The sequence below is a fragment of the Ctenocephalides felis genome, unplaced genomic scaffold (genome assembly GCF_003426905.1).
Source record: "Ctenocephalides felis isolate EL2017-DRISC unplaced genomic scaffold, ASM342690v1 CF-g0.4_SCAFFOLD_03476, whole genome shotgun sequence".
NCBI lineage: Eukaryota > Metazoa > Arthropoda > Insecta > Siphonaptera > Pulicidae > Ctenocephalides > Ctenocephalides felis.
This window is the reverse complement of record NW_020539630.1, coordinates 2830-17007: the sequence shown is the minus strand read 5'-3', so window position 1 is coordinate 17007 and position 14178 is coordinate 2830. Positions and strand designations below refer to the sequence as shown.

Below are 14178 nucleotides of genomic sequence, written 5' to 3'. Positions count from 1 at the left end.
AGTTTAACTTAATATAAATATCTGTGGAATTTATTTTTAATTTAATATTAAATTATAATATATAATTAAACATTACAATATTAATGGTAAGTATTCCTTACTACAATCAATGTTTCAATCATAGATAAGGTTTCAATATTGTTCTAAGTTAAATATTTATTTGAAATTTCAGTGCCATATATGCAATAGAGGCTTTTCTCTCAAAGGATCATTGATTATAACAAGAGTCAAACATACAGGTACTTTAAACAGATTGATAAATAAAATATTGATAAGCTCAAATAAAATTAGACTGGTTTAAAATACTACATGAAATTTGTTAAAAATCTTGTAAAAAAATGTGATTTCCATTTTCTTGCAAATATTAATTTGCATGTTTTTCTATACTAGGGAATGCTATTAATGCCTTGAAATAATTTGTTATGTAAACAATTTAATGTCGGTATGTAAACTGTTTAAACTGCATGATACATTGAATTTCACAAGAACAATAAATGATTTAATAGAATATACAGAATATAGTAATTCACAGAGATAATCTCTATCATTTAGTTATTACATAATTGAATTTCAAAAAAAAACTCATTGATTGGCATTATCACTTTCAAATAATTAGTTATGTATAAATTTGCAGGTGCTAAACCGTATTCCTGTACTTCTTGTCCCAGCAAAATTTGCTCAAAAAGGCAACCTTGTAGCGCATCGAAAACGCGTGCACCCAGTCAATATAGAAGTGTTAAAATAGGTACTACAAAGAAAGTTTTCTCGTGTCAGAAGTTCTTGTGTATTTTAAAAGATTGGGAAGTTTGAATTCTCATATGAACAAACTACATTCACCTGCAGTAAGTAGATTTTAGAACTACTTGTTTAGTTAGTACAATATAAATGTTTGAAAAAGTTAACAATCTATTAAGGTTATAAAAATGATTCAGACTTGAAATTGAAATTATATTAATAAAATTCTAAAATTATTTTTTGAGTAGGTACAAAAAATTTGGATATAATTCATAATACAATTCCATTTCACTAACTTAATTTACTTTTCAGAACATATCGACGACAGAAAATAGTCCAATGAATAACATTAAACTTGTTATGAATCAATTGTCAGAGCTGCAAAATATGACATCTAATATAGATGTTTTACAACAGGCAGTCAACAATAGTGGCCTCGAGAAAAAGGTAACAGTATATTTGAAAGTGTTTACGTTTTATAATATGATTTAATATGATAATCTTCAAAACTTAATTACTTTCAACACTTTACTAATTATTATAATACTTTCTTTATTAATTATTAGTTATTTTTTCTGTTAATTGTACATATTTATATTCGTCAGAGTCCTTGTACAAAAAGCAAATCAAATTCAATTGTTGGGAAGTACTAAATTGCACCTTTCGTAACTTACAAACATTTGGATCAAATATTACTTACCAAATTGTCTACACAACAATATATTTCAACACCATACTTTTTATACAAAATCACAGTAAAACACAATTATAATTTTTGAATAAAAACGCAATATATATATATATATATATATATATATATATATATATATATACAATTATTATTTAGCATTTTAGATAATTGATATTTCTAATGGCACTTCGAAAATTGGCGCACTTCAAGTTTTTATTCAAAAAATTAAAATTGTGTTTTACTGCGATTTGTATAAAAAGTATGGTGTAGAAATATATTTGTTGTGTTGATGATTTGGTATATATATATTTGATATATATATATATATATATATATATAATATATATATATACATATACAATATGCACATTTACAATATATGCAAATCATTCCTCTTTTATTTCTTACACCCCGCATTCACTCACTCTACTACCGCACGTGCCGCGTAACCTGATTATAATTGGAGGGCAATATGCTCCTTTAATTTCTCTTTTATTATTATATTAGTTTATAATATTCTTTTACACAAGTTTAGTGTTCAATAAATTTTATAATTTTTTTGTGTTTTTCCTGGTTTGGTATGTATATAATTTGTAATAAAATTACTAAAATTATTACCAAATTTTTGGCACCCCAATGCGATCGCTCGCATCTCCCTCATTAGTGGAAATTTCCTTGCAACTAATACAAAACAAAATATTTAAAAATTATAATAAACAAATCTTTTATTTCCACTATGTAGACGATATATAATTTTAACAATTTTAATAAAAAAACAGTTTACTGCGGAATTAGAGACAATGAGTTCGATTAGCTTACTAGACATCAGACTAATACGTACAAATGACCATCGACTAATTACTAACTAGTACCAGAAACCAACCAGCTCCGGACTATACATAAATTACGACTTATACTACCATCTTAAAATGAAAATAGCAACAATAATAAATGTAACAGACCACGTCATACGACTACCTGATAAAAATTTCTGGAACACCAACATTGATCTGGTAATAAGCACACTAAAAAATAACTGTTATCCTACAAAGATTCCCCCACATTTTCAACAAACAAAACAACCTCATCGACCATAAAAATCATTTAGACTTGGAGTCATATACTGGTATCATTTGCCTACCGTACATAAAAGATTTATGTTTTTTGTGGAAAAAACTGTTTCAATAATGTGGCATTTTGTTGCTATGTAATTGCGATACAACCCTTAGTTCAATTTTTACACAAATTAAATCTAAGTTTAATTCTGACCGCCTTAGGAACTTGGTATATCAGATTAATTTTTCTAATTGAGAACTTTTTCATATCGGAGAAACTAGCCAAAACCTGAGTAAGCGCCTTCATCAACATAAAAATAACTCAACAAATCCGAAGCAATTTAAGACGATGTTAACTGAGCATATTAAATTAAACCATAATATAGATTTTTTCAATCCTAAAATTTTACATTTGTTTTACCATTTGTGATGTTAAAAAATATATATTTTATCAATGTGCACATACTCATACCATGGATTAATAATGGTTTCATATGTTATATTAGGATACAAAATTGTAATTGTTTTATTATTATTATCATTATTATTGTTTTTCTATAAAATTTCTTACATATTATTTATTTAGTTTTAATTTTTATAGTTAAATTGACCACTGAATGAAGGCTAAGATGCTAGCCAAACATATGGATTTTAAAGAATAAATTACTAAAATACTCTCATACTATTTTTATTGATATAATGCTCGACTTTTTAACTCAAACTAAACATATATATATCAACATCAAATTCAAGACTATTCAATATATATATATATATATATATATATATATATATATATATATAAGTTATATTGTATATGTGTATGTATGTAATATCTTTTCTGTTGTTTTTTTTTTGTTAATATTTTTTTGATTTGTTTTTGTAATCAAGTATTGTGCTCCGACCTTAACGTCGCCGAAAGAGGAGCCAGGAAACCATACTGTGAATAACATTACAGTATTTGACAATCTGCATGGTGATAAATTGCGTTGTTATGTTGTCAAGCAACGAAAGATTGGTGGCATCAAATGGCGGCAGTGTAACTACTGTACTAGAGAATTCAGAAAACCTTCTGATCTGATTAGGCACTTGAGGATACATACTAAGGAAAAACCATTTAAGGTTGTGGAAAATTTATATGTATATTTAATAAGTTTTTAGTACTTTGAACTATATTATTTATTGGATTTCATAATCATTTTTGCTTCATTTGGAGGAACATTTCATAAATTTATAAATTTAAACTGAAATATCATAATATTTACTATATTATATATTATAGTAACTATACTGATATTGTAGTTTTGTAAAATATTTGCACAAAATCATCAAATATTTTTGTAAATTTCAGAAGACTCAAAGAATTGAAAATATTCTTTTAAAAAGCAAAAATCTATCAAATATATGCAAAAAGATCACACATTGTAAGCATTTCAACTATTCTAAAACTTCAAAAAAATATCATAAAAGTAATGAAGATTTTCCATTACAACAATTTAACATTAAAATTTTTGAAATAAAAAATGAATAAATAAATAAACAAGTTATTAAAAAAATGTTAAACTTTAAACGAATCATTATTGACAAATTAATTAAATTTCTATGAGCTTTATAAAATTATTGAGACTTCAGGATTTTATTGTGTATTTGTTGATATATTTTAAAATAATTATTTTGTTTTACAGTGCCCTCAGTGCTATCGTAGATTTACTGTAAAATCAACACTAACAGCCCACCTTAAGACCCATACTGGATTGAAGACTTTTGTGTGTCCTATATGCCAGAAACTTTTTTCATCATCATCAAGTTTAAAAGTTCACATGAGGTAATTTTCAGTAATATATTTAACAAAACAAAAACATTTTCAACTAAGTTTTTATTAATGATATGCCAAATACCGATTCGATTCACATGATTTGAATATCTCTTATGTAATTGTGGCTCAAATTTCATAAGGTTACAATGCCGATTCATCACAATCAATATTTTGTTTTACATATCCTAATCAACTAAAACATTACCTTTATTAAATTTTATTTACTCAATAAGCTTATAAACTCTGACAGGTTACATACTGGAACGAAGCCTTTTATATGTCGTGAATGCGACAGGTCATTTCGTACATCGAGCCAACTCCAAACACATTTCGCTACCAATTGCACGAGCGATAATAATCCGAAAATATGTGATCAGCAGATTGTTGAACAGACTTCAGGTAAACAGAGTGTCTGTTTTATCTACATAACTCTTGTTTACTCAACTCATGGATTGAATAAAATATTTTTTAGCCTGCATTCTTAAATCAATTTTAACTGTTGAGAACTGTTTGATAGATATTAGTTGAGAATCGTGCTGATTAGTTTTTGGTACAGATCGGACGGGCCGTTTCTTTGAAATTAGCTGTTGAAATTTTTGTTTGACAAATTTTTTGGAATTTAATATATGTTTCACATTATTACTGCATCAATTTTACTCTTTCTATATGTGTATTTTTATTGTAATTTTATATTTAAATCTATGTTCTAAAACAACGATTTTTTTTAAAATAATTAATTATTAGGAACAATATACAATTGCAACAAATACAAAATTACAAAAAAATTGTGGATCGATACAAAGTCAACCCACAGCTTTCGCACATTTTTTGATTACTTCAAATGATAATATACTTATCACTAAATAAGAAAAATGTGCTGAAAATATGAACGAGGACAATTGCACTAATCAAGATTTAAATCAGAATTTTAATTAGAACACACTAAAATATTACAGTCCTACAACAAGTGCTTTAATTTTAGGGTTTTATCAAAGTTTAAAAAAATGAGCAACTCTTTTTTGTCGTGAGACAAAATTAGTCCTTTCATCGACGTTTTCTCAAAATACGGATGAACTCATTTTAAAAATTTAAAAGCCATTTTTCCATAATTGATTAAAAAAAAATAATAGAGTACATGGTCTTAAAATTTTGATTAATCGGCCGCGCTTTTAGAAAATATTCCGTGTATGTATTAGGCATATGTGTTCCTTTTTCATTAATGTGTAATAAAAGAACTTCTTCAAAATTGAATAATCTGCAATAGTTTCTATTATTATGACGCTCTATGGCAACTTTAAATCTCTCATAAGTTAATATATTGATTTCATACTAATTGTAAGTTGATTATTTATACATGCCGGGAAGTGCATACAACTTGCCTTGAGGCAAAATGCCACTTACAACTAGTTATATTATTAATTACTTGCATATGAACATGAGAGAAATTTAATAATTTAATATCTTATTGGCTGATGAATAAGTTCATTTGTATAGTTCGCAATAATATATTCTACTTTGTATAATATCAATTGTTAATTATTGAATATTATTTTGCTCCAAACCTTATTTTGGGTTAGCAAGTTTATGATATTACCACAGTTTAATTTAAGATATTTATTGAAATTATTATCTCATAATTATATTTTAACATCTTAATATCTCAACAGAAATCGAAGAGGCTAAATTCAATGATAGCAGTTCCAGTGAACACTATTATATTTGTACAACTTGTGGCAGGTAATAATTAGCTGAATCGTAGATTTATTATCTAACTTGATCTCAATATTGTTAAAGTCGTAGATACATAAACAACAAATACACTCTAATTTCTGGATGTTTTTTTTTTATAGGAGCTTTCATGATGAAAACATTCTAAATGATCATCTGTTGACGCATACGTCATTAGATACTTTCAAATGTTTGGTTAGTAATTGTTCAATGTATTTCAATACTGCGTCTGCTTTAAAAATACATATGGAGAAACATAATGAGGTTAAATATTACATTTGTCCATCATGTCCAAAAACCTTCAAAACGAAAGTTAATTGCCGCGAACATACGGAGCTGCATAAGGAAAATGAAAATCTTGTAAGTATTTTATTTGTGGGTACTTCTACATTTCTACTTTTTCTGATATTTTATTAAGGTTTGCTTTTTTTGCTATAGAACGTTCTGGTATTTTATACATTATTACTGCATCAATTTTACTCTTTCTATATGTATATTTTTATTGTAACTTTATATTTAAATCTATGTTTTAAAACGATTTTTTTTTTAAATAATTGATTACTAAATGATTTTTATACGAACCTGTTTGTTTTGTAGGAACAATATACAATCGCAACAAATACAAAATTACAGAAAAATTGTGAATCGATACAAAGTCAACCCACAGCTTTCACACATTTTTTGATTACTTCAAATGATAATATAATTACCACTAAACAAGAAAAATGTGTTGAAAATATGAAAGAGGACAATTGCACTAATGAAGATACAAAACAGAATTTTAATTCAGCTATATTAGACCATGTGTTGCCGATAAGCAATTGTATAATGCTGCCAAAAGATTTAAATATTATTACTAAAAGTGATCATTATTCTGGGGAAAGAGTTGTTATTGATAATACTTCAGCAAACTTATTTCAAGTTTCTGGAATTTTGCAATCTACAGAAGGCACAAATATGCAAAATGTAGTATCAGTCAAAAGTGATCCTAATATTAGTTTAAATGATTATTCAAGTGAGGAGACTAGTATACCACTGTTCACATCCAACAATCAATCAACTTTGTTGGTCACCACAAGTAAGATTTAATATTTAGTATTAAGTTAAATTGGGTTTTTATTAACAAATCAATAAATTCAGTATATAGTAGTAATACCTTTTTGTTGTCCTAATTTCAATTATTGTGAATTTTTAGAATCTTTAAATGATCAACCTGTTAATGCACTGAGTAATATGAATGCTAATGCTCAAGAGGTAAATAGATTTTATGTTGTATTTATTTTTGCCATTAAATCACCTAATTTTTAATCTTAAAATTTATTTGAAAGATGTCATCTATGTTGAAATTAATTTAATTTCAATATAGATGTGTGCTCAAATATTATTATTAAATTTATTTAAAAAGATTGTTTATTACGTTATAATATTTTGTTTATTAAAATCATATTTTAACATTTTTCTTTATTTTTTTTTTATTAACATGCTTGTTTTCCAGAATGTGGCCTCATATTTAATCAGTAATTTACAATATTCAAACCAGAATTCTACCAACAACGATGAAGAAACTGAGCAAAATGCATCACTCTGCAAATACTTTAATGAAAATTCAGTTAAATCACCTGTTAATGTTATCACAAATAACATATTACTAAAAAACCTTATGGTAAATTTCCAAAATCAATTTGATATTTTATGTCTTGATGATCAAGGGAGTTCATTAGATATTTTGGGAGAAGAAAACTGCATTCAGGACGAACAAAATTATATTTCAGAACAACAAGATCAAATGATTATATCGCCAGCATCACCTTCATTCACACACTCCTGTGTTGTAAGTGAAAAATGTAATATTACTAAATATTTACATCTATATGATTTCTATAAATCTATAGAAAGAATTATTATAGAATGCATAAAACAGTTATCATTATTTTTAAATTTCAGGATGATGTTCAACCAGTTGATTTTAGTTGTGGCAACAGAGAATCTAGTGAGGTATTTATAATGATTTTATTGAAATAATTCTTTATTTATAATTTTCTTAAATTTTTAGCAAGTGGAATGCCAAAATGATCAAATTGATGAATTTGGTGAAAATGTTCAATGTACCGGAAATGTTCTGTAAGTTACAAATTGCTTCAAAGCATTTTATTCTATTTTGGAAATTAATGAAATTTACATCAACTTGATTTTGTTGTTTGTTTTTAAATGTTGCAACAATAATATAATATTATATAATATATAATATAATATAATGTATAATTCCATTTGTAAAATGGAAGAGCATTCATGTTTTCATTTATTAAAAAAATAGATTTCTGGTTTTACCTTGCAACTTCTAATTTGTTTCTGTAATATGCTAGAGGCAGTTTTCACAAGGTGACAAAAAATTCATGACATGAAATTTCAATTAAATGATATCATCTGAATTCAAATTGTATCAATAATAATCATAGGGCTAACTGAAATAGATTACAAATTTAAATCAACAAATTTGACATAATACAGGACTTATTGAAAAATTCCTAAATAATGCAATTGAAGCAAAAATACAGTTGAAGTTTTAGTGATAAATCAACCAGGATAATTTTTTTTTCCTTAATATTAACAACACTAAGTTTATTATTTCAAATATCTATAATTATTTTCAGTAATTATAGTATATAAAAAAGCACTCAAAATTTCAATTTAATATTGTTTTCATTATATATTTACAAAGCTGAGAGAAGCTAAAAAAGTAATATAGTGTGAAATTTTAAGTATACATTGGAAAAAAATTGGATGTATGATAATATTCTTATATAGTATTCAGACATGATTCAAATATATTTTTTATGTGGTTTGCAGACAAGAAACATCTGAAAATGACATGGGCAGAGGAAGAAACATGGAGCCTCAATTTGAAATGAAATATGTGCCTGATATTGAAGACAATTATAGCACAAACTCATTAAGAACATTTTCACCGAATGTCAATGAAAATCAATTAGATGAAACAGGTACAGATTCAGATAAATATATAAGATGCAAAACTAAAAATCTTAGTGCATCAGAGCAAGCATTTCTAGACTACATTAACAATCAGGTAATATTATTATATTTCTGATAATTATTTAATACAATAATAATATATATAATATTGCTGAAAACATTAAAAAATTCAAACTGATAAATTAGTACATTCTAAAGTTTATTGAATAATATAATGTGTTATGCGTTTTAGAAGATTTTAATTTAATATGTTTTAAATGTGTTTAATTTGTCAATATTTCATAATTTATTCAAAATCGGGTGTTGATAGGAGTCATTTATTCAATGTAAATCACTTGCAATAAAATGAAAACTGCATAGATATTCTTAATGGTTGTACGTTTTTTAATTTTATTTTGGAAAACTAAACTTCGAAAAATATGTAAATGCTGATTTTATACAAATGTATATTCTCATCTCTCACTAAAAGTCAAAATAAATTTACATGATTCACTTCTTGAATGTTATTTCAGTTTCCTTGCCATTTGAAGTCATTGAGAATTTGTACCTGTCACAAAACTATGTAAAGATACAGCTATAAATAATATTAGGAAAAGTTTGTATTTGTTTATGGTTGCAAATGTAAACGCTAATTTTTCTTTAGTTGACATTTTAACAAATTACCATTTGATAGAACTCAATAATGATTATGGTTTATATTGCTATTCAGTTAGAAGAATATTAAATGATAATACCTTGCTATTATCTAATTTACCAATTTTACTGGTTTAATCAGTAGTTTTGAGTATAGGTTTTTAATCACTCACATTCTTGTTTACATCTTGTAGTAAAATACATACTAATCTTAGAGTATAATTTAACAGATTATATGAGAGTCCATAGTATTTTGAAAAAAGATGATTGGAAATAAGCAGAAATATGAATATATGAATATAAATTTTAATTTATCTTGTAATATGCTATTTATCATATGTTTTCCAACTACTTTCGACATAATTTAGCTATTCTTATTCACTCTTTTGATAATCAATCATATTTAATTTATTTAATTGGTATCAGTTTTGACTATTTTTACGTTAAGAGAATTACAACTTGTATATTACATAGACTAACTAAACAAGCGTTTTGACAGTCTTAATAATACTGTTGTAATTTTTTTTAAATTCGAGATTTAGTTTTTTTTGCAAGATCTGGAATCATCACCATTAATTCATTAATTTTGACTATACACTAATTTCCAGAAGTATTTTCGGTAATGTTACATGAAACCTAACTATTTTATTGCTAATAAAATTTTGAAATTATCTACCACCTATTCACAAATTTCAGCTCTCACAAAATTTTTATTTAATACTTTTAAAATGTGAAGCTCCAGAAATTTATAACTCAATGCCTTTTACTAATTTTTTAGTGGATATTAACGCTAGTGTGACAATATATTAATTTCTTTTGCAGCACAAAGTAATGACTTTGAATAACACGGCACAGCATCCAAATAAATGTTCTTATTGTGTGAAATCATTTAAAAAACCATCAGATTTGATCAGACATATCCGTGTGCATACAGGTGAAAAACCGTACCCATGCAATGTATGTCATAAGAAATTTTCACTAAAAACATCTTTGGATTGTCATATGACTACCCACAATAAGTCAAATAAAACAGTAGTTTGCAGTGTCTGTAATAGTTCATTTAGCACCAAAGGAAGTCTGAAGGTGCATATGCGATTGCATACGGGTGAGCTGACTTTAATTAATTAATCTACAGCATACCTAATGTGACTAATTTATACTATTTAATATGTACTCACAATGTATCAAACATTTTGATACATTTTTTTTATTACACTCTAATTGCCCAATAGTTACTCACACTTTAACGAAAACAGTTTTATTCAAAATTTTTGTATAATTTTATAGCTAATTTATGAAATTTATCATGTTTTGGATTATTTAGATATTCATTTTCGATATGGATATATCTTTTGAAAGAAATAAGTACTCTATAAACATTTTTATAGGTTCTCGACCATTCGAATGCCCTTTATGCAAAATGACATTTAGAACTTCTGGACATAAACGAGCTCATCTTCTAGTTCATTACAGAGGAGCCACCAGAGAAGGCAAAAATCCTAAAGGTACATTTGAAATACTTCATGATCGCATTGTGGATGGGGCACTTCTACTTCCTATTTTATGACTGTGACCCTAAAATTATGAGATTTTCATTTTTATGAAATGCGATAATACCATTAGTGAAATAGTAACTAATATGCATTCTGAATTATGATGTATAAACTTAGTGATACATAGCAACTATAACGGTGAAGGTTAAATAGTAAAGCTTTATTTGATTTGATACTATATGGATATGCCCTTATTTCATATTAAATATGACTTTATAATAATCAATATTATATAGTTAATTGGTGTTTCTACAATTTTATTTTCTTGTGAAGAGTTCATGATATATGTTTGTTTGCGAGGTAGTCATTTTTCTATCTATAACAAACTGCGCAAATTTGTTTTGTAAACTGTACATTAATTTCAGTTTATTTATTTTCACAGATATAATTACTAAAGGGAATAAGGTATTGAATATTATGGGACCACTTACAAGTAACATCAGCAATTATTCTCAAACAATTGAGAATGCGCAAATTGGTGATCATGAAACTGTTAGTGGCCTCAACTTTGGCGAAAATGCTGAATATTTATGTAAAAATTTGGATGTACAGTTACTTCAAGGCTCTTTTGAAAAATCAGTTTCCACAAAAGATTCTGTCTTAAAATTCAATACAATAAGTGAGCAAATATTGGCAGATACAACATCGCCAAAGAAACAGGTATCTAATATATATATTTAATTCTTAAACAATAAAATAAAATAATCATATGCTAAACAAACGCACTTTCTTTTCATTTGCGCTTAATAAAGGTTGTGTAGGTTTAGATTCAATTATAATAAATAAGAATTTATGTCATATAGGATTATTTACCTACATATAGCACATATATAAATATATACATATGTATATATATATATATATATATATACAGTACAGGCCAAAAGTTTCCGGACACATGAAAAATCTCATTTTTTGAGTTTTTAGCTATATTTTTCGTATAAAAATAATTTTATTCAAGTTAGTTTTGTACATTCTACGTAGTATTAATATTTAGTGACTGATTTGTAACCAATTTGTGAGAAATGACGGACTAATTAGCAATGAAAATGTTAAAATGTCACAGTCGATTGTCCTGAATATGACCACCCTTTGCTTTGATCGCTGCAGCGCATATTTTTGGTAATCTTTTGACAAGTTTTTGCAATGTTTGCGCAGGTATGTTCTTCCAGGACTCGTTAAAACAATTCCACAGGGCAGGGAGGCTGCTTGGATGCAAATCCTTCACGCGGCATTTAAGCTCGTCCCACAACAGCTCTATTGGATTAAGATCCGGCGATTGTTCAGGCCACTCAAAAAACCACTTCTGCGAGCAGTAAATAAACAAAAGAGATTGCAATTTGCCAAAACCCACTTAAATTGGACCATCAATCAATGGAAATCAGTTTTATGGACGGATGAGTCAAAATTCGAACTTTTCGGAAGTCATCGACGTAGGAAGGGTAATGAAAGACTCAATTCTAAGTGTATTTCGCCAAAGGTGAAGCACGGTGGTGGTTCAGTGATGGCTTGGGGTTGTTTTGGATTCAATGGAGTCGGATCGCTTGTCAAAATACATGGAACTTTAAAGAAAGAACAGTATCATAGCATACTTGAGCGCCACGCCATTCCATCTGGTTTCAATTTAATTGGTCCAAAATTTATTTTTCAACAAGATAATGACCCTAAACACACTTCCCGACTCTGTGCCAATTATTTGAAGCGAAAACAAGATGAAAAAATACTTCAAATAATGGATCTTAATCCAATAGAACTGTAGTGCATTTGTCTGACTGATTTGCTTCCAAGCAGCCTCCCTGCCCTGTGGAATTGCCTTAACGAGTCCTGGAAGAACATACCTGCGCAAACATTGCAAAAACTCGTCGAAAGATTACCAAAAATATGCGCTGCAGTGATCAAAACAAAGGGTGGTCATATTCAGGAAAATCGACTGTTACATTTTAACATTTTCATTGCTAATTAGTCCATCATTTCTCACAAATTGGTTACAAATCAGTCACTAAATATTAATACTACGTAGAATGTACAAAACCAACTTGAATAAAATTATTTTTATATGAAAAATATAGCTAAAAACTCAGAAAATGAGATTTTTTTCAAGTGTCCGGAAACTTTTGGCCTGTACTGTATATACTATTATATATATATATATATATATATATACATATATGTATATGTATATGTATATATATATCTATATATATAAAGTATACACAAGCAGACATTTTATATATTTCTAAGTAAATGCAGATATTATGAGGTATATTAACTGAGGTTGTTATTCTTAAAATATTTAAAGTTATCATTCCAAATACATATAATTTAATAAACATACATATATATGACGTATGTATGATAGGTTTAATCATAAAAAAAATTAAATTTGCTTATAATAGATTCAGAAGAAGTTACATATGCAGCAATGTGATATCTGTGATAAAACTTTTAAGAAGCCTTCACAATTAATGAGGCATAAGTTGATTCATACTGGGGAACGACCTTTCCAATGCAACGTGTGCTCTAAACATTTAATCAAAAAAATGGATTGGATACTCACATGAGGTAAGCAGCACATACCATAATATTAGTGAGCTATAAAAATTATATAATTATTATAACAATAATAAGGCCATCAATGCATTCAAATTATAATTTTTTAACCAACTAAATAATATCAAAGTGTATACTTAGTAAGGAATACTAATATCCCTCTAATTCAGGTTTTATCTAATCAATTATCTACATGTAGATAGATAGATATAAAAATTGATAAATGAAAAATTCTAATGTGAACAAGTGCCGACCATATAAAGATTGAAAAAAAATTGCTGGGTAGAACATGTATAAAGATAAAACATTTTTTTGGCTTTGGCTAATGGCGCTTTTATGGTTGTTCAATTTCAGTCGATTCGGAAATCTTATAGTTGTATGCACTTAAATAATATTATACATACAATATAAAATACAATGTACAAT

The 14178-nt window shown here is 27.0% G+C and overlaps 1 protein-coding gene across 1 annotated transcript; it reads left to right on the top strand.

Moving 5' to 3' along the window:
• Positions 1–809: 809 nt before the first annotated feature.
• On the top strand, positions 810–13763 carry LOC113382496 (zinc finger protein 236-like). The gene is made up of 17 exons (XM_026620839.1): positions 810–842; positions 1048–1182; positions 3373–3603; positions 4167–4306; positions 4548–4696; positions 5965–6034; positions 6148–6385; positions 6623–7103; positions 7221–7279; positions 7521–7856; positions 7970–8020; positions 8079–8146; positions 8873–9110; positions 10472–10754; positions 11038–11154; positions 11585–11862; positions 13599–13763. The coding sequence occupies exons 1-17, from the start codon at positions 819–821 to the stop codon at positions 13761–13763; spliced, it is 3063 nt and encodes a 1020-aa protein (XP_026476624.1). The 5' UTR covers positions 810–818.
• Positions 13764–14178: the final 415 nt, after the last annotated feature.